At 43.6% G+C, this 20,869-nt stretch overlaps 3 protein-coding genes across 3 annotated transcripts; 1 reads left to right on the forward strand and 2 right to left on the reverse strand.

Annotated features, from left to right (window-relative positions):
• Positions 1-10,724: 10,724 nt before the first annotated feature.
• On the reverse strand, positions 10,725-11,643 carry LOC108025129 (proteasome subunit alpha type-4-like). Its single transcript, XM_017095397.3, has one exon. It carries the CDS (start codon positions 11,555-11,557, stop codon positions 10,790-10,792), a length of 768 nt encoding a protein of 255 aa, XP_016950886.1. The 5' UTR covers positions 11,558-11,643; the 3' UTR covers positions 10,725-10,789.
• A 2,332-nt stretch (positions 11,644-13,975) lies between these two features.
• LOC108025135 (uncharacterized) lies at positions 13,976-15,911 on the forward strand. The gene is made up of 2 exons (XM_017095407.2): positions 13,976-14,719; positions 15,191-15,911. Exons 1-2 carry the CDS (start codon positions 14,702-14,704, stop codon positions 15,617-15,619), a joined length of 447 nt encoding a protein of 148 aa, XP_016950896.1. The 5' UTR covers positions 13,976-14,701; the 3' UTR covers positions 15,620-15,911.
• Positions 15,912-16,467: 556 nt separating this feature from the next.
• LOC108025532 (adhesion G-protein coupled receptor G2) lies at positions 16,468-19,085 on the reverse strand. Its single transcript, XM_017096059.2, has 2 exons — positions 17,893-19,085; positions 16,468-17,828 (listed from the first exon to the last, which is right to left on the reverse strand). The coding sequence occupies exons 1-2, from the start codon at positions 19,013-19,015 to the stop codon at positions 16,696-16,698; spliced, it is 2,256 nt and encodes a 751-aa protein (XP_016951548.1). The 5' UTR covers positions 19,016-19,085; the 3' UTR covers positions 16,468-16,695.
• Positions 19,086-20,869: the final 1,784 nt, after the last annotated feature.

Here is a 20,869-nt window from a genome sequence, read left to right on the forward strand (position 1 = left end):
CGATTTCGTTGGCCGAGTTGTTTGCTACATCCGCATCGAGTGAAAAAACTTTTGCCATGGGGAAAGTTTGAGCGACCAGAGAGAGCGAATGCTTCTAATGAAAAACCACTTAGGCGGAGACAAAGAAGTCCACTTAGGCTGCAGGACATGTATTCCGCCCCGGTCCCTTTCCCCGCTTCACTGGAAAATCAGCTTTCCGATGCCGGAAAAAACTTTCCTCCGCTGCAGATGCATTTTGTAGCGTGCCTAACGATGGAAAAATAGCCAAGGACATGTCCCCAGAAGACATCACGTCTGGGGATTTTCAATTTAATGTGCCTACTTACAGAAATAACAAACTTTTTGAGCCGCAAAAATGTCAGCCAAACAGGTTAAATAACTCAGACTGAGAGCCTTAGCCTGGCCTCACAGTAAGTACAGCATTTTATGGGCCTACGTGGGCCTGCTCTTAAAGTTGTCGCAGACATACAACATATGGCTGACAGCATGTCGTGTGTGTAATGTGACTTTTGTTGCCCATATTATACAATTAAGCGGTCATTTTTATTGCAACGCTGGACAAATTGGGTTGCAATTACATTCCGTTTGACCTTGAACGGTTTTAATATATATTTAATTCGATTCCCTTACCGCGCATCCGTTTGCCATCAGTAAAACAAACATCAAAAAGGGAGGAAAAGGCCCACGGCGAAATGGAAAAATGTGGCATAAAGCTCGGGCTTAATTGCCGGAAAAAGGGTTAATTGCCCGCGTATTTGGTTTGTGAATGCCAGGAAATACCCAAGAGCCCTCAGAGGGAACATAAAAAGTTTCGTTAATGGAAAACGTTGAAACAGCGTGTCGTGGGATTCGCTGTAGATACATACCATCCAAAAAACAACTGGAAATTTCAATATTTCCGCCAAACAAACTCGAAAATTAATTCACACAGCTCCCTGGGAGCGCTTTAAGCTAGAGCTGCGTTCAAAATGCTGCCTCATAACATTAGCAATCGCCCTTGCCTCATGTTTGAGTGCCTGCAGCGGACTTTACAAGCGCTTGATGCATTTTTTATGTTACCAGCATTACGGGGCACTCTGCGTGGCCACGAGAAGTGCACGGAACGAAAATAAATCATGTATTGGTAGTGTAATATAGTATATTGTTTAACCAAGGAACAAGGAAATACAGGAACAGAAAATATGAACAAGGGTTTGCCTATTTGACTGTGTTTGACCCCGCATTTGTATACTGCCGAATACATCAAATAGTTAATTTTACAAGAAAGTCCCCCAGGATATGTTTAGCTAGAAGAAAAATAAATTATTAATATATTTTACATTTTGCAAGTTAATCTCTAAACAAACATTTCTCCCCGTGTTCGTGTATGTGCACAACTTTTATCACTTGTTTGCTTTGCATTTTACGAGCATTTAAATACAATGAGTGCCAAGCGGACAGCTGTTGCATGTGCTTGTTTTCCTTTAGAGGGCTGCGGAGGACACAGTGCAGCATCACGTTTCCCGGGGCAAAGGACAATGGGCTAAGCAGACATGCTGTAATTTGCCATTTTCCGGCATGAAGCTGGCTAATTAGAGGAAGAGGACGCAGGAAAGGAGTGCCGATTCGAGTCGAATTCGGGAACAAGTGTAATTAAATTCAACTCCGCATATTGCTCCTTGCTCGACAAAGTAGTGCAATAAGCCTTATTTGCCCAGTGCTCGGCTTAAAACTCATTACGCCAAAGTGCCCGCTTTTATGGCGCATTCAAGTCCACTATTGTTCAGTGCTAAAAAGCAGCTCATGAATGCCAAGCAGCAAACTGGCAACTATTACTTAATATAGTGAAATATGGAAAATTTATAGCCCGGCATACCCGCACACACAGAAATCGCAGTTCAAAATGGCAGGAATGGGTAGGTCACGAACATGCTAAACTTTTCCATATTTGAGCTTGAAAACGGAATTTATGTGCTCTCTGTGCTGCGGGCAGGAAAATTCACCCACCCTCCACATAGTTATGCAGTCAGTTTTGATTACTGCTCGGGAAACACAATAGATTAAATAAAAGCGCAAATAAATTGCATTCGAACGATGGTAAAATATTATGAGCATGGAAATTTATTGTTAGAAATGCAGTGATATAAATGGTGGGAGTGAAGGAAAAAACTAGCCTAACCAGGGGCTATTTACATAAAACAGATTTTAACCTCGGGCAGAATATCTGTATACATATATATCTATTTATTGTGTTTTTTGAGATGAAATTATTTTTAATTGACCAATGTAAGTTGCCTCATTCGTCAGGAAATATTAATGAGAAATAATTTATAGTTCTGTTTAATGAATTGCCTTTTAAAATTGCTAAACAATTAAAAATGTATTTTTAGATAGTTATAAGTGGCTTAGTATGTTTTAATTGACATAACAAGCTTAACTTTGCGGTTTATCTTCAAAGGAAAATCTGAGCTACGGAATTTGCATTAATTAGTTACAACTTTGCTGAGACATAACTACGCCGAAATAAATCAAACATTTAAATTGGCTTAGGATTAGATGAAGTAGAATTTTCTAGCGAGAGTCAAAGCTAAAAATACGTACATGCAAATGTACACAGACCCACTTGGCATTCTCCGACAGGATATTTATGCTGATTCCGTTGGGTTGGGCGAAACAAAATGCTAATGGCAGCCAGACAAACATACGGACAGAGAGACACTTTCCCGTGACAGGTGGCACTTTCGGAATGTCAACCCTTTTTATGCATACTTTAAAATTTAACAGCACTTGCTTCATTAATTTCTGAGCACTTTTACGCCCTTTGACTTTGCCACATGACGTTGACAATGCCAAAAGCGAATCTGCTTTGGCGTGTGGAATGAGTAAGAGCCAGAAAATCGCAAAATACTTCGGCTTAACTCCTTCATGCCAGCCGCACTGCCTGTCCTGCACAGCTTAACTCTCGAGTCGACTCGACTCAATTTCAGTCCTGTTTACTCTTTTTCGGCAACTTAATTTGCTCACATTACGTATACGACATGCAGCCAGGCTATGTGTAAACTTTTTGTTTCTGCTGGACCGAAAGGCAAGGAAAAACAAGTGAAACCAAGAGTTTCGTCAATGAAATACCCTAGGTAGGATTTTGCAGATATCTCTCAGAGTTATTTCGGTTGTAACCCCGCGTTTTAGTACTGTCGATGATAGTGTGTACATCAAAGAACAACCATTAGCCATTGTATGAATATTTTAAACCTTTACTATGTAAATATATACCCCTGCATTTGTAGATTACGAGGTATAACAAGGGAATCTGTAGTGCCCCGGCTGCATTGGAATATTTTGCTGTGGTCTTGGTCTGAAGTCCTCGTATTTGGCATTCTGGGAAATTCATTTTGGTTCAGTTGTTTGCCCATTTAACTGCAAGCCACAGCAGCATGTAAATATTGATTTTTTCCTGCCTTTCCGCCGCAAAAAGCCAGCATCGAAATGGAAAGTTGTTTGAGCGATTTGAGGTTTGGACATGAGTGCTAGATTGACAGCCTGAGCGAGTCGAAGTCAGAAATTAGGGGCACACATATAAATCTTGCAGTTCGGCAGTGCGAAAACCATAGCCCACACCACAGCAAAAGCAGAGCAAAAGCCAAATGGGATTTGCTGGATGTGAAACTGTGCATTGTAAAACCAATTCGTTTCCATTTGTCCTCGGCGTCACTTGCACTCCACACACAGCCGCATGCTCACACAATGCAATTGAACTCTGCCCCTTAACCTCCACTTCCGGTTCCTGTGCGAGACCGAAGGAGAATGGGAAGGAGCAGCTCTGATCCTGTTGCTGACAATGCGAGTGACAGTAGGAATGCAAACACAATGCACAATACGCAATACGCAGCTCAAAGGATGAAGGCAGAGTGCAGAATGCACACTACGAACACAATACAGGTGGGCTACGGTGGTTAAGGTTCTCATTGAAAAGGGATGATAAAGTAACAGTGGGGGACATTTATTTGAAGCAAAGCTATTGAATATTCCACGGTTCGAACAAATTGTTATGAAGCGGTTGATGCGAACTTTACACGATTTTATAAAAATTTTGGAAACGAAATCTATCAATATCATATCATACTTACAATAAAATGTCATTTATTTCACAGTTCAGTAGCTATTTATATTATTTGTTTATGGCTTTAAAAATATTATATTATATAACACTAAAGAGCATTTATATTTCCTTAGCTAACCTCTTCCCACTGTGCCCATTCGGAATAAGGAGTCGGAGACGGAAGCGCTCAACACTTAACCTGATTGCACTCGGCTCAAAGGCTGAGCCTGGATTTGCGGATTCTCCGTGTGGCTGGCCACTGGGGCACCTTTGGGCTTTGGGCATTTCAATTCCGAATAGAGCTCGGGAAGGCCAGGCTTAATTGTCCGATTAACACTTTATGACGTGGAGCGGGCTCCCTCCGCCATTAAAAAACGTATATTTATATACTCGAGCTTTTATATTCGTGCATTTCTCTGGAGTGCAAAAGGGGAGCTATTTCTGTACAAAACATTTTGCAGGAATTGCCGTCGGTCACGACAGCCCCCGCATTGTGTTGTCGTCTGGCTGTTTGGTCAATACTCAATTATGGCACCCCAGTGGGTTCCATATGCTGCAGCTGGCAAAACAGGTCGAAAACAAATTGAAGGCGCAAAGGTTAAACTGCGAATCTGTCACCTGCGAGCTGACGCCCGCGAACTTTTCCAGTGTTGTGGGGCAAACAAAATGGAAAGCATTTAATGTGGCGTGAAAAAGCTGGGAGCCCCCAAATGAATGGAATTCCGATGAATGGGGCTGCGATTTTGAAGATTTCAACTTTGACAGCACCCAATGAATGCCTGAATAGCGACGATTTTCTTTTCAGCGCCAGAGAAAAATTGACTTTTAATTTTCCACGCTTACTTGGGCAGGAGCCAAAGCGCTGTTTTCCACTTTCCACTTGTAAATAAACAAATTGTTGGTCATCAAACAGGCAGAATTCCAATTAATATGCAAATGTACACGGGGATAATTAACCAGGTTGATGTTACCGAACGGTCGGCTTGCTCGCCTGTTTGCTTTGGGGTTGATGGTGTTCAGCGGCCACCCATCCACCTCAATCTCTATTCGCATCCCCAAAAGGACCCGGACCTGCAAAGTCATTACCTTGGCGTCGCTGACAGGACACATTCCTGAAATTCCCGAACGGCCATTAGGCCCTCAATAAAACTGACTCGTTGCCGAACCGATGACATTTCAATAAAGAGATCCGGACCTCAAACAACATTGATTAACAGGCTGTGTGTGTGCTGGAAAATCCAATGGATTAGGGACAGAGATGGGCAGTAACTAGGTACACGGCGACCTAAAACCTGTTCTGGACACGTCCCTCATCATCATTCAATCATCTAAGTATACCTATAAATACAGACTATTTTTGGTAAAAATGATGGTTGGGGGAGTTCTGAAGTAAATTGCTGGATAAATAATGAGAAAATATGAGTAACTGTTTGGTAAAATTGTAAACAAAATTGTTTGGTAAACAGCAGCACTGCTCGAGGAAAATGTCGATGGGAAAGCGAGTGCATAAGGACAGCACAAAGACCGGCCTGCAAATGCAGTGATAGCAGCGAGAACAATGCCCTCCAATTAGGCAAATGGCAAAGTTGATTAAGTCGGCCACCGGACTGGGAAATTGCAGGCCGCTCTCTTTGTCCACAGGCCCATCAAATAAAGGACCCGGCAATTTCCATTATTGCACACAATTTCAATTATATCGAGTGCTGCCTGGTTGCCCAAATCGAAGTCGTGACAAATGCCTATTGCGGGATGGATTTGCACGGCCCCGGCCGCAAATGGAAGTCATTTATCAAAAACAAAGGCGCTGACTCGACTGCCTTCACCTGGAGATAAGAGAGGCCCAGAAAGCCCGGAAAGCCCGTCCAAGGTCCTTTGTTCGAATCGATGTTGCCATTTTGGGGCGTCTCCTCCTCGGCTGCTGACAGCCGGAGATAAATACGCATGTACGGGTCATTTTATTGTCGTCCGCTTTCGGGCTGGGAAATCAGTGTGCTGTGCATACTTAATGGCGTATGCAAATGCAAAGGGTCCCAAAACGGCTCAACGGCTTGTTTACTTACGAGTCCAACAATGCCACGAAAACACGTTTAACTCGCTCGCATTGTGTCCTGTATCTTCGGTTATCCACCATTGTGAGCCATGCCGAATGTCCCAGGAAGCCCCCAACAAGCCACTTGGCCCCGGTTCCTTCCTCGGCCGCCCTAAAGACCCCAATCCGCATTAGACTGCGCAGCTGTCCTAAATCAAATAGCCCATATTTTTGCCTGTCACACGACACGACCTCTTATCGACGGCCTAGCTTTGACCTGGCTTACCTAGAGGATATGCCTATTCCATCTCTTAAATGGACGAAACAGCGATTATGGGCACTTTAACTGTTAAATAAATATAATATATGTGTTCAGATATCAACAAAGGCAGATTAACTTTTGTTATAATGACGGAAAGATTCTAGAAATATTTATTTTCTCCCCTGTCCAAATCACCTGATAAGGACTCTGACTCATTATCTGCTTCATCTGGCCCACCCACCAATTCAGTAATTCTATTAGTTTTTATATTTATAACACAAAAAATTGTTAAAATTACATTTAATATGGCAATAAATCGATATCTTTAAGTAGTTCCCTAGGCACTTGATGCTATTTTTTCGGCTTTGGACACTCTACATCCTCCTTAGCTGATGGCTTGGGAGTATTTTGGGCTTGTATTTTGACGAACGGCAGGTGTGAAACATTTTATTGCCCAAAAATAACGACCTCTGTGGGCTTTCAACGCCCCCTCGGCGGTCGGATATTTATTGTCTAAGCGAACCTGTCGGAGTGCTTCAAAATTAATGGCCGTGGCAACTTGAAAGCAGTAAAGGGACCAAGGACGGGCTTTAAAACTAAGTTACCTGGCACATCGGAGCGTTCTTATCGATTGGGTTCGCGCCTTAATTATGAGTTCGGGCGAGGGAGATTGGAGCTGGCCATGCTTTTCCGCTGATTGCACAACCGATGCTGATTGATGGCCCTGGCAAGTTGTCAGCTAGATTAATCGACTGGCTCGGCTAAGCGAAAAGCTTAAAGTGCAGTAAGGAGCGCGTACTAAGTGCATTACGACTACATGAAAATCTCATTTGCTTCTTTTGTGGCCCGGGTTAATTTGGTTAAATGCATTCTGGCGGGGGCTTCGGGGAATTTTCGGTTTTAAATTCTCGAGAAAACAGTGAACCCGGCCATTAATATTAAATGTGCTCGAGCAAGGGGCTCAAATCATGCGCAACTTGAAACAAATTGTTGAGCATTCCGCCAGAAAGCCAGGGTCCCGACCCAAGACAAGGCAACACGAGGGTTTGTGTGTGAGCCAAGTCAAGCAAAAGACTGGCAACAAGTAAGCAAACAAACAACAATGTCTTGGATGTGTGCATTAAAAGTCAACGACTCGGCAAATGAATTGCAGGCCCAGGCAAATTAAATTAGCGCAGCAAGCTGGATGCCCTTGATGTGGGTGACCCCAAGTCGAAATCATCCTCCGGTGGATGTGGATGAGGATCCGGCGAGCCCGAAACCCTGCTGTCCACTTTATGAGTCGTCGGCCTGACCGAATAATTTGGCATTAAATATTTAACTCACCTGGGCATGAAATTCGCTTAGTGGTAATCAATAATCTGCGTGGGCGAGGGTCCTAATTAGTCAAATCCACGGTTTACTATGCAACTTAATGTGGCTGGCGAGTAATTAAAGTTAATTGAACACAACAAAATCAGCGGTAATTCGATAGGCCGGCGCAAGTTCCATTAAATCTTGGCCCGAAATTTGGCATTTAAATGTGAGGCAGTTTCGATTTCACAGCTCAGCATCTGCTATAATTGCACGGCCCACCGAGCTGTCCTCTAAGCCAACTTTAATGGGTGGCCGAAGAACCAAAGAAGCAAAGAGAGCGGGCTAAGAGAGGCTGGCAGAGCGATTGTGCGCACTGCAGCACAGATCCTGTTGCTGCTATGCCCCGCCTGCCAGGCTTACGTTGCGTATACGCAACGCCACGTTGCTAATACGCCACGTAGTCCCAGAAGGGCTAGCTGGACAAGGGACGCAGGACGGAGTGCGGGCCGCAGTTTGCGGCAGCCAACGCTTTCGACCGGTACTCGAGCGGAAGTGCGAACTACAAACAGCCGAAATCCACAGTCTGGCATTCCTGGGCGCACATAATGCATATACACCCGAAATGTATGTAAATAATACCCCCGGGCGCACTGTTCGCCCGGCATTATGGAACGTGTCTGGGCATCTCTGGGCTGCCGCGACCCTCTTGGGCGCAAGGTGTTTTTCGGAAGCACTATTAGGGCGCTTGCAAATTCAAATCCATAAAAGTGTCATTAGGGTGGCGCATAAAACACAAAAGGTGCGCTCGAAAATTAATTAAAAAGGCAAACTCAAGTCCGGAATTAATGGCGCACAAGATTTATGCAAAGGGGAGCTTGCCTCTTAGAAGTATCCCGCTCAAATGTATTTGCCTTAAAAGTGTTTCCATTCATTTGGCAGCCATGGTTGAGGGAATGCTGGCCCAAGTCTAGCTGGCACTTCACAGGTTGCTTTTATTAGCCATATAAATAGTTGTCTTTCCCGCTCCCCTCCTTGGCCCAAGAATAGAACATTAAATTTGCTTTCGTGACGGGACGAGAAAGGTCAGGCGTTTAATTTGGCACGCAAAAATTAGCAAAAATATAACTTAAATATTTATGCACCCCGGGGCACGTGGGAGAATTCAAATTGGGTTGTTACAGGGGCGAGGCAACGGGTGAAGTCCTCGAAAAATGGACACGACCACCAGCCCTTGTTTACGTTTCCAGCTTTGTTGCCCCATAAAACAGCAGCCCCGGCGAATGTCAGATTGTCCAAATGAAGTAATTCGAGTGTGGGTGTGTGGCAAACAAAACCAGACTCACACTCGCAGCAGTGTCACACACAGATACTCATCTACACTCGCAGAGTTGTGGGCAATTAAGCGATGTGCTTAAGCCTGATGAGGTTTTCAGCGCGAGATAAATATCTGAGGAATAAAAGAAGGCAGCCCGACCACATTTGTCAGTCGGGCCGAGTAAATAGCACACCGGGAGAAACTGTCTAGTAATCTTAGGGGATACTTTGATTATCTTAATTGAAGAACTTAGAAAAACATATCTAACCGGTTTCAAAGACCTTTAAAGTATTGATATTATCTTAAAAATTCATATTTTCTCTTGAGTAAAAACTTGTTGCTCATAAAATATGAACATAAAAAGTTTGACAATAAGAAACTTAAGATTCATAAGCAATAAAATTTATAGAAATAATACCTTTATTTATGTCAGTTTCACATGAGCAACTTGTAGATTTTTTTTGTGTGTCCCAAAATATATGTGTGTTTTGTGGGCCTGTCGAGAGTAATAATGACGTAGGCATATCACAGTTATTTGGTGAAGTAGGCGAAAGTATGAGATTAATTTGATTTCACTGCGATGCTTGGGGTGTGTATTTAGGGGGGATTTCGCTGATTACCAGGCTCAATTCCATTAGGAATCGTGTACTATGTACATTCGTTAAGTATAGGGTTATTCGCCACCTGTTGCATTAGGGCCAGACGATTTCTTGGAAAGAACTTGTGCAAGCTCCGTGCCGACATTAAATTCCCCAGCGAGTGGCGTTTCATTAGGAGCTAAACATAAATTAGCTTTTAAGTCGAGTGTTGTGTTAGTTGTGTTTGTCTGCTGTCTGTTGCCTTTGTTTAAAGTTCAAAAAGCGTGAAATGCTAACAAGTTAATTGAAATTCCTGCAGCGTTTCACGTGCGATTGTTTGCTCTCACAGGACACAACAAGAAAATGAAAGCTTGCCCCAAAGGAAAGCATTGTTTTTTATTTTGCAGCTGGCTTGACTCACTTTTTTCTTCTTAGCCTCTTGCCATTTCCCTTGGCTGAGCAAACACTTAGCTGGTGTGGAAAAATGTAGACAAGTGTAAATTTATATTCCCTTCTGCGGGAAAAGGGGGCTTTTTAGGGGGCCACTTAGTGCTCGCCGGGAAATATGAGAGCACAGTGTATAACTTTGACGTGGCCCGTAAAGGAATTTGAATATTTCTTCGGGAGAAAAGCTATTTGCATTGTTTATTCAGCGTGGCTCCAAACGGACGTGGTATCTGTCCTGTCCTAAGTTTTACAGGTGTGCTGAAAGTCACAGAAACAGTCGAGTTTATTGCACACGAGCGCACAACTTTTGCAATGGAGGCAGTCCGGATGTAGCATTCATATCACCAAAGTCACTACTATCTCCTTCCCCCTTTGGCTCCCTTTTAGCTGCCTGGGATTTACACATTTCACGTAAGGTGTATATAAATAAACTGTGGAACCGCTAAAAGCCACACCGCATCAAAATGGCCTCCGGGAATTGCGTCAAAATGAGAATGTGTTGCCGCTTTTTCATGCAACTTCATTGGTTTCGGTTTATCCGCAGACTGAACAAAAATATATGCCGGTCCTTTCCCACAGCCAAAAAACAGTTATTAATAATTTGGACATTAAAAATGGAATACCAAAGAAAAAAGCTTTATCATGCTTTCGCCACTGTCCCCAGCCATTTTTTGTAGGTCCACAAATACAGTGTTGTATAAAATGACATGGGTGGAAACTCAACATTTGTATGATTTATTTTAACTTCTCTATAAAGAACAGGTCATAAAAAATATAAATATAACTAAAACAATCTCAGCATTCGCCTAGCGGCCTGGGCCTGCATGATGTTGTACTTCTCGATGAGCCTTTGGATCTCAGCAACACCCAGAACTTTGCAGCTGGTGAAGTTATCAATGCGCTCCAGAGTGACCATTTCCACCCTGGAGGCGCTGAACTCATCCAAGGTCATGGCCAGAACCTTGATGGCCACATCCTTGGCGTCCTCCAGGGAGGGATTCAGGTATTCCTTGGGGAGCAGTTCCTGCTGCAACATTGCCGTGGCCCCTCCGGACTTCCGGCCTATGCAGGTGGCCTTCCAGCCACTGTAGTTTCCGCTGGGATCGGACTGGTAGAGCTGGAACCCGAAGCGGGTGTCCCAGCCCATGTAGAGCAGCGACACGCCGAAGGGCCGCTTGCCACCGTATTGCGTATACGCCTGCTTGACGTCGCAGAGATTGGAGACCAGCTGCTCGCAGGGGATCACCTCGCCGTAGGTGGAAGCATAGCGCTGGGCGATCAATCTCAACTCGCTGGTCAGCACATTGCCATCCGCCGTGTTGCCGGTGGCACAGCAGGCCGTGTCCGCGTTCAAGCGACAGATCTTGTAGGCAGGAATGCTGGAGTCCAAGAGCTTGTTGGTGGTCCGCTCGGTGGCCAAGAGGACACCATCCCTGGCCAGGATGCCCAGGCAGGTGCCCGACTGCGAGGCTGCCTCCATGGCGTATTCCACCTGGTAGAGACGGCCCTCCGGCGAAAAGATCGTGGTGCGAGAATCATAGAGACGGGCCATCTTAAGTGAGTTTGTAAAATATAGCAAAATTGGTTGGTGATCCACAAATTTACTGAAGATTGGAGAGTGCCTACCTACTAGATAATCAAGACCACAGAACAAATTTTACTTTTTAAATATTATTATTTACCTTGGAGAAGGGAGTTTAATAGGTATTTTAATTTTTAAAAAATGAATTTAGGGAAAAAATTCCTTATTAAAGGGCTAGTTAATATTTTGTTGAGCCCGTCTGTTTTTGCATTTTCCTGAAGTAAAGAGCACTAAATGTTGTTCAAACAAAAAGTTGGAGCCCCAACCACTCTTCAATTCCCTTTAAGCATCGTTTATTCTCATTTCCCGCAGTGAAAAGTATATGTGGCATTGGGGATTATTGCACAAAGCGCATAAACTTATTAAATATGCAAAATCTCGCTTATTTTTTCTGCGGCGAGAGAAACGACTCTGCTGTCAGTTGCAAAAATTTGGGGCTCTGGCCGGCTCCGGGTTATGATAAATGATTTGCCAGCGGGGAGGCATAAATTATGTACGGGGCCAAAGGTCAAAGGTAAGCCCGTGCCTCGGGGGCCCTGTGCCTTCATTAATGTCAAACTCCAGCCCCTGCTGAATGCTCCGTCGGTTTTCCAATTGACTGCAGTCGGCAAACTATCTTAATTAGTTTCTCGCCGGCCAAAAAGTTTATTCAACCCCAGGATTTTCCTGAAAGAGCGACCGAAGGGGTATTCGTGCCCGTGCAGTATTAAATCGATGATCCACATTACGATCCTGATGGGTGATTAGGTAATGGTGATGGGTCTGTCTGGACGCTCCGCGCCCAGAAAGCTGAAAGGAGGCCACTCCCTGGAAAACCTCTGGAGTGAGAGTGGGACTGGGACTGGGTGGTCTTAAGTGGAGTGCGCCCAGTCGATTGGAAAGCAATTCGCTTGCCCTTGCCATGCATAAAATATGAGGCAACCGGGCCATAACTCAATTTGCTGCTACATGCATCCTCGCCCCATCTCCGAGACCGAAATCCCCGCATCATCATCAAATCGAAATCGAAATCGGTATCGGAATAAAAATAAAATGCCTGTCCCGTCTGCAATTCGGTTTAGTTCAAAAGCCCATCAAACTCATTACGTAGCATTCAGGCCTGACCATTTGGGCCACGTACTCCCCCACTAAGGCCTGTTTTTTCCAGCTGCTCCCGTCTTTGTTTGTTTTTTGACAGACGAATCCCCGAACGTGGAGCGTATGTGACAGAGGATTTAGCACTCAGCGCCAGCTGGACTCAAATCAGCAGAAAAAAGAGGCGAGCAGGATGGTTATGGCTGATTATGATGCCCCTTGTATAACACACACGGCATATGAAATATGAGCGAGTGAGTGGAGCTCAGCCGGAAACGACCCTCATCAATATGGATTTTATGATGGACATGTGGGCAGGGTGAGTCGCCGTGTGAGCTCCTGTCCGAGCCGAGTTTGTTAAATTAATTGCATAAATAATTTACATAGTAATTACACGCATTCCCACTCGAAAGAAGAGGCGCAGCCCCCTCCCCCGCGTTTGCATATAAATCAAAATGCTAATGCAATCGAGGCGATATTTGCATTTTACGTAATCTCGCAAATTCGTAATTACGTAATGCCGCAAGCTGATTGCCGGTCGCAGTCGATGAGCTTTAATTGCGTTTCCGTTTCCGTTCTGCTGACTCATCGAATCTTATCCCTTACCCTTGCAAAAGTTGCACTAAGACCTACCCCTGCATGTGCTTCCGGAAGGCAGAAAAGGTAGTTTCCGATTTAGGAAAAGGGAAAATTATACTTAAGGCAAGATATAAGTGGAAAGGTTAAGGCTGAAAGGAAAGTCAGGAAGCCATTTTTTATTCGTTTGACATTTGAACATATGAACGTTAAAATACATTCACTAACAAAAACAATACATATTTAAAAACACATCACAAAAGATTTATTTATTTTAGAAAAGAATAACAAGCTGATTGTATATATATTAGGAAGTTGATAAAAAGCACTCAAAGTCTTGCATCTTTCAAAACAAAACGATATTTAACTACCTTTTATGGCTGTGTTAAATATATAACAATTGATACCTAATTTATGACGACTGTTTAAACCGTTTGACCAGCATTATTAATCAACGGAAACTAAATCAGCGACTGCTCCTATTCTGCTCGTCTAAATTACCATTTTACAATCAATCGAGTAGTCATAAAAGTGCCCAAAGACCATTTACCAATTGGCAAGGTGTGTATGTTAATCTGCCCAATCGATTGATGATCGGCCATTTCAACATCTCAATCGATCAGCTTCAGGTCGAACCACTATTGCACGATCCCCGCCTAATGACTTAGCATATGAATCGCATTATGGTCTCCTTTGTTGTTGACTGTCCATCTTGGGATCAAAATCTGTATGCGAGAGAGACATCTTTTGGCGTATCGAGTGACAAGACAAACGATCGACTCGCTTTTAATGCGCATTGTCAGGCATAAAGGGGCGACGATTAAAAATCAATATAAATACATCGACTGCCATTATGGACGCAGTACAAAGAAGCTCTGGACACGCTTTATATCTGCTTATAGAAACCATTATGCAAATCGATAAGTCAAGACCCCGTGTAAAGTTGGCACTCGTAAAGTTGATTTATGCAGCCGAATCACAGCGCATTTGCATAATTATAATGGCGTGAACAGCCGAAGAGTCGCCCCAAAGTCTGAGCCCCGCAGTCTGAGATCTCTTTCTGCTGGTCAAGAAAAATGGCAAGATTGCGATGGTATCTTATCTCCAAGGGGCTCGGAACCCTCGTTTGGCCAGATTCGCTGGCACCAGCTCGTGATCGATCCAACTGGATTGCCAAATGCATAAATCACGTGCCAGTGCCGCGGAGACCGAAAAAACAGAATTGGATTTCACACAGAATAGAGAATGGAGATCGGAGAATGGGGAATGTCTGCGACTGGCTTTGGGCCGACTATCTGGTAGAAATTATGTAAATGCATGAGCTGGGACCCTGAACTTGGAACGAGTCGGCGGAGCAGAAGCTCCGATCACTTCAGTTTGCCGCTGAGTTAACTGGAGATCGGTCGGAAATTTGGACTGGGACTGCCCCCGGAGAAACACTCGTTGGATAGGATTTTGGGAACCATGTACAGGACGATTTTGGTAAGCCAGGAACAGGAAAGGATTCTTAGTGGATTTTGAGTGACTGTGTGAAGCAAATGTATTAAAATACTTTCTGAATGATTCATAAAACCCTGTGATTCGTTGAAAAACAGTATTGTTCCATTGCATATAAATTGATATTAATTAAAGACTGATTGGTATTATCAGTGAATGAAGTAAATGCAAAATAGAGGTTGATTCACATAAATATTAAATAAATTTGTCGAAATAAACATAAAACAGTAATTTTTTTTATTAATTCGACTAAAAATATATTTGTTTAGCAACCATTGTTGTACGGTTTTCGGTGATTCTGCAACTAATTAAATCAGCTTTAAAGATAAAAGTCTGTTTTTGCTCAAAGCCAAGGCTGGCGCCTAAAAGCATTCGCTATGTGAAAGGCTGAACATTCGCACGTCGTTTGTTTGTTTGTTCGAATAAGTTATTAATTGGGTGTAATTTGTCTTGCAGCTGTTAACCCTTGTGGCTGTGGCCAGTGCGGCGGGCTCTAGCCGGGACTACCTGCCACGCCCGCCGGCCAAGGGGGCGTATGTCTACGCCACGCCCCCGCCCAGCACGATGGCCCAGCTGCGCCGGATAATCCAAGGTCACCTGGAGCGGTTCCAGCAGGCGGAACAGGCCCACTTTTCGCGGCGAGCCAACGTACAGCTGGGAAAGTCGGAAGTGCCGGCGGAGAGGAAACCGCAGGCGATGCAGTTGTGGGTGGTTCGCACGCCCGCCCTCATTTTCGGCGCGGCCTCGGAGAACACACTGGAGTACGTTCTGGCCCCCAACACGCCCACGCCGAAGGACTATGCGCGAAAGTTCCTGCCGGAGGGCAAGGATGTGGTACCCGGAAGTTCTTACATTCCGCTGCGGCTGCTCGTGATAAAGCGCTGAGCTCGGAGCTCTGTATTCTGAAATCAGAAATCTCGGGCGGCGGCTGGCTTTTGTTGTTCGAAAACAAGTTCCGGCGGAATGTCGATAGCAGATACCCGATACTAATGCCCAACCAGTAGTTGGCTAATTGGCCTTAAGCTTTCTGGTTCTTACCGCTAGTTTAGCAATACCTACCATTAGTTGTTTTACGTTAAGGCCCGAGCTCGCTAATTTAAATTAAGTCCCACATCCCGGAGGTCCGTGACTAAGACGTACGACCTTATCGCATCCAATAAAACCGAAATTAAACTCAGCCGCATGCCGTCGTAATCTATGAAATACATTCACCTAAAACTAAGTTGTCATCTCATTTACATAAATTAGAAGTCATAAATTCGAAGTGAGCGGGGAACTACTTGGCCCAAACGGTTAAAAGCTGTCTACAAACCGGTTGGGTTTTTAAAATGGGGGTGCCTATGGAAAGCTTAAAGCTTTTCAGGGAGGTTTAGTCTTTAACTAAGTTTTAAAAGGTAAAGTTCAAAGCTGCTCGACAGCTTTAGGTCACAATCTGTACTAAATTAAAATAGCAAAACTTGAAAGTTTTCCATTTCGAATATAATGAACTCTTCATCATTTTCTAACTGCACCCCTTCGCTAATATTCCAAATTTGCTTGAAAAGCTGGCCGTGAATCATTATCAAGATGACTAACCCCTAATTTACTTTTCATGTTTCCGGCGAAAGGTTAAGATAACCAGTTGCCGCAGAGATTTTGAGATTAGAGATCGCAGATTGTATAATCAACCAGCAAACATTGTAGGTAGTATAGTTTTCTCCTATGTATTTTTCATATATGTATAAGCAATTAAATTGTACAGATAATTTTTTTTATTTCATAAAATAGCACCTTCTTAAGTATTTTACAAACTTGTCTCCTGCTTTTGTATTGCTCAATAAAAATAATTTACAGCTTTCGGAACCGTAATTTCCATTTCAATTTTGTAGGTACTAAATCATTTATTAACGGGTTTTGCTTAATGAAACCCTAGGGGTATTTATTCTACAAACTATTTCTCTTACATTACTTAATTCGACCACCTATTTACTGGTACTGTGAGTTGATGACTGGCTTGAGCGTTTTAAAATAGAGTCCGTGGGCATTTCTATGGTTTCTTGGTCTTTCTTCCGGCGCAAGTTACAGCACAGACCCAACCAGGCCCTCTGGTTTTCCTTGTTGAACACTATGAAGAAAAGGAATAGGACGAATCCCTGCAGGGTGGCTGTGAGGCAGAAGAGGTAGGCGAAGATGCTGCCGAAGTCAAAGTAGGAACACAGTCCAAAAATCCAGGTGATGCCCAGCAGGAAGAAGAGCAGCACGAAGAGGCCGAGTTGTTTTAGGACTAGATCCCGGGTGAAGAGGGCTCTGTAGACACTCCAGGTGATGTAGCCCACCATTATGGCATTGGCCACTGTGATCACGCCAATGGGAAGGATCACGCCCAGACTCAAGCCATATCCAGAAGGATAGCACAGAATAGGAGTGTCCAGCGAGGAATTGCTGGGTCTGTAGGAACCGGGTTCCAGGAAAACCACCAACAGTGTGGGCACAAGTGGCAGAGTCCAGGCCACTATAGCCGACATTAGTATATAATGTCTTGGGTGGTTGACGCCAATGACCCTGACGTATCTCTGATACTGCAGGAAGCCAATGATGAACATCCAGCTGAAGACAACCAACAGTAGGTACTGCATCAATGCTCCAATTAGGGTGCATCTCTCGGAATCGGTTTGATCCAGCAGTTGCAGGAGTTTACTCTGACTCAGGATCAGGAAGAATAACAACTGAAGGAACAGGGCAGCACAGAGGTTCAGCAGTATCTTAGTCGAGGCTAAGCTCCTAAAGCTCTTGAAAACTGCTGCAGTTAGGAAAATGAGGAAGAGTCCCAGGAGAGATAGGGTCAAGCACACATTGGTTATAATATCCAAGGAGCGATCATCCTCATAGGTGTCCAGACCCGTCTGCATTTTGCTAACGCCCAGTAGAAATGTGAACTGAGTTAGGTGATCCGCCAGACAGAGGATCACCGGATGCGAGCTGCCACTGCCGTCGGTGGAAATTCCATCACTCAGCCAGGTCGCATAGTTCCAATAGCCACATCCACCCTCATATTCGGTTTGATTCGCCCTCCCATTGCGCAGGAAGAACGGTAACTTCTCGGGAAGTTGGGTATCTGAAGAGGAAAGTGAATAATTTAGATAAATATTTAAAAATCTAGCTGCTGAGGAAACTCTCACCTTCCAAGCCTGGAATAGTTATGGATATAACATTGCTGGTCGGTCTTCGTTTGATTTCCTCTTCTGTCTCCACAAAAAGGGCATCTCGAGTGTACACCTTAAAGACCAAATAAGTGGCCCCCTTCTTCTTCAGTTTCCTCCACAGTTTTTCTGGCAAAAAAACGGCAGTCTCCAGGTTTTCAATTGCCCTAACATCAGCCACCCTATCATACGAATGAAGGCTTTTAAAATCCGAGGAGTTCCCATTTGAGTATATGGCCATGCCAGTAATATTCCTCACTTCTGGATCCACAAAAAACACACTCAGCTCGCTGGTCCTTAGAACCACAACACCCATGTCAAAATATGTTTGGAACTTAAACTCAGTACTGTTGTTGATAGCGCTTGTGTTTCTTTGGAATAGTTGTGAACCCAGTTCATCGAGGTAATCCTCGAAATTGCTTAGCAACGTATTTGTAGCATTAAGATCCGCTGAAATACGGAGAGTCTCGTTATCCGTGGTCATGACTTTCTGGCAAATCTTCATCAAATCGCCGACCACTTCAGCATTTCTTTCCGGCTTCCTAACAAGCGAATCGAATATCTCCGAAATACTGAAGACATCCGCGGCGGCTAGTTTTGCCTGCGACTGAGTTAGGAGGTTACTCAGCTGGCTAATCATATCCGGTGGACTTTCCACAGCCAGGAGGTTTATACTTGAGCTCAGTTCCGGGGCCGATCTGCAGGTTATGTGGTCTAGGCTCTGCCAGACTATCTTCCCCTTTCGAATTTGGCACCTGCGTCTGATGGGAATACCCCTTTCGTTCAGGCAAAGATCTCTCAGATTCGCCTTTTGGCCAACTCTCGTTTTCTCCACACGATTGGTACGCGTTTCGGAGGAATCATCCGACTCATATTCCAGTTCAAAGTCCTCGGCCTTGCAGAATCCTCGGTTGCAGTCCTTGTAGGGGTTGTGGGACAGCTGACCATCTGCGTCCACGCAGAGGAGAAACCGCAAGTTCTTCAGGTGGCAATAGTCCAGACACTTTGCCACATTTTGGGTATCTAGCGGGTACAGGGGTGTTTCTGTACTCCCAGATACGAGTATTATGTAGCCGGCAATCCACCAGAGAAACAGCAGCATTTTTAATGTAATTCTTACTTCACTATTATAGCACCAAGCGCAGGCTGCGATGTCGCACTCCCGAAGCTTTGCGATCGACTGACGGGGAGAAGTTAAATGCGAGTGCCGATAAAACAAGTTTTCCACTCCGCATACCCTGTAAATAGGGCCTGCAAGAATTGCCAATTTCCTCTCAGTTCTATCCGGTGGGAGGAATAGATGGTCTACTTCAATCCAAGATCAAGATTAACTGGTTTGCTTGTCGGCTATCATAAAAATTGCAGCGTCTTCAAAGGTCAACCGGTGAGTTCTTCTTCTGTTCTTAAAATATAAAATAAAATAATTATAGCTTAACATTTTTACTGATGAATAAATAAAACTATTAACTATAAGCAATTTACGATCCATTTTATTACACACGGTAGTTTTATATACTTTATCATTTACCTTTTAATCAGGGGTAGTTTACTCCCCAATTAGAAAAACAAATTACGCTGATAAAGAGATAATTGGTAATCAACAATGTGCATCCAAGCACTAAAAGCATGGTATCCAAAAGTAAATGTTGTTCCCAGAAATGTATGACGGTTGTTATTATTATTTGTAAATAAATTAAATAAAAAACCTTATTATGGTAAAATATTTTAAAGGTAATGGAGAGTTCGACTTCTACATTTCCCTAATGTTCTCTTCGATAAGAAAGCTAGAATAATTAACCCTCAGTTGGGAGAAGAGGTGAGTACGAGTATATGCATGCAATGATCGGTAGCTTCGGGATGCCTACGACTATGTATGATAAGCAGCCACCTTAGATACTTCACCCCATGTACACAGATAGGAACATTCAAATATTTGCACTTAGATAAAAATGTAATCATGCAACGATACTTGATTTTCTCAAATTAATGTTCCAGGTGTGAAATCTGTATCTGTGGAGATAAGGGTGGTGTTCCTCTGAATACAACATTTTAATATTCTTCGTTAACAAATATATATTCTACAATTACTGTGGTTCAATGACCATTTGACAAGGGTTAATACCTAGTATTTTTACCAGTGTTCCCGCCATAAATCAACAGCTTATACGATCAAATCTGTCGATAGGTGGCAATAGAATTAACAGCGTGAATAATTAGATGCGCTACTTGAACGGCTGCCACCAACATCGTCAATGATCACTTGATATTTTTCACTTTCTGAATAGCCACTCGAGTTTGAAGAGCTCGCGCGCGCTCGTAGAGACGAGTCTGGGTCTAAATATTTCCCGACAATCTAGAGTCTAGACTGAGGTGAACCCGCATCATCTGTCAATGGCGGCAGAAGATGAAGCATAGCTGTAGTTGATGAATTGCCTTAAAATACTACTGTTTCACCTCGAGGGTATTTCGAGTTAATAAGAAAACCTTTCCGTGTAATTTATGGAAGTGAATGCTAATTTTATGCTTATTAATTTTCTGCAAGCTGACTTTTATTTTCCCACAAAATCATGTTGAATAACCCTGCTATGGTTGCCCACATGATGTGCAGTCTAATGAGGAGGTTGTTGTTTCTGAGCTCTGGCCTCTGGCATTCGTTTTACAGTCCTCGGAAATCAATAAACTCGCTCTGGCCAAACTGAAGTATTTATATGCAATTATTGTTGATGCAAATGGAAGCTGCAACAATTGCGAGATGTCATGACATGGCCAGGATATTATTTACCTTAACTGAGATACACTTATTATCCTTTCAGACCTGCAGGCCTCAGGCCGATTTAATTTGAATGCTTGGCGAAGTATTTCCATTCCGTAAGCGATGTGCATGTAATTTCATAATTTAACCCTAAATGGAAACTGATTCATGCCGGCAAATATAATTACTGGGCAATTATAGATA

This window comes from Drosophila biarmipes, chromosome 3R (assembly GCF_025231255.1).
Source record: "Drosophila biarmipes strain raj3 chromosome 3R, RU_DBia_V1.1, whole genome shotgun sequence".
NCBI lineage: Eukaryota > Metazoa > Arthropoda > Insecta > Diptera > Drosophilidae > Drosophila > Drosophila biarmipes.

Excerpts from the sequence above, each read along its gene's own strand:
- LOC108025129 (XM_017095397.3), bottom strand. The coding sequence starts at position 11,557 with ATGGCCCGTCTCTATGATTCTCGCACCACGATCTTTTCGCCGGAGGGC.
- LOC108025532 (XM_017096059.2), bottom strand. The coding sequence starts at position 19,015 with ATGCTGCTGTTTCTCTGGTGGATTGCCGGCTACATAATACTCGTATCT. Across the intron at positions 17,829-17,892 it reads AACTATTCCAGGCTTGGAAG|ATACCCAACTTCCCGAGAAG; the intron begins GTGAGAGTTTCC and ends TTTCCTCTTCAG.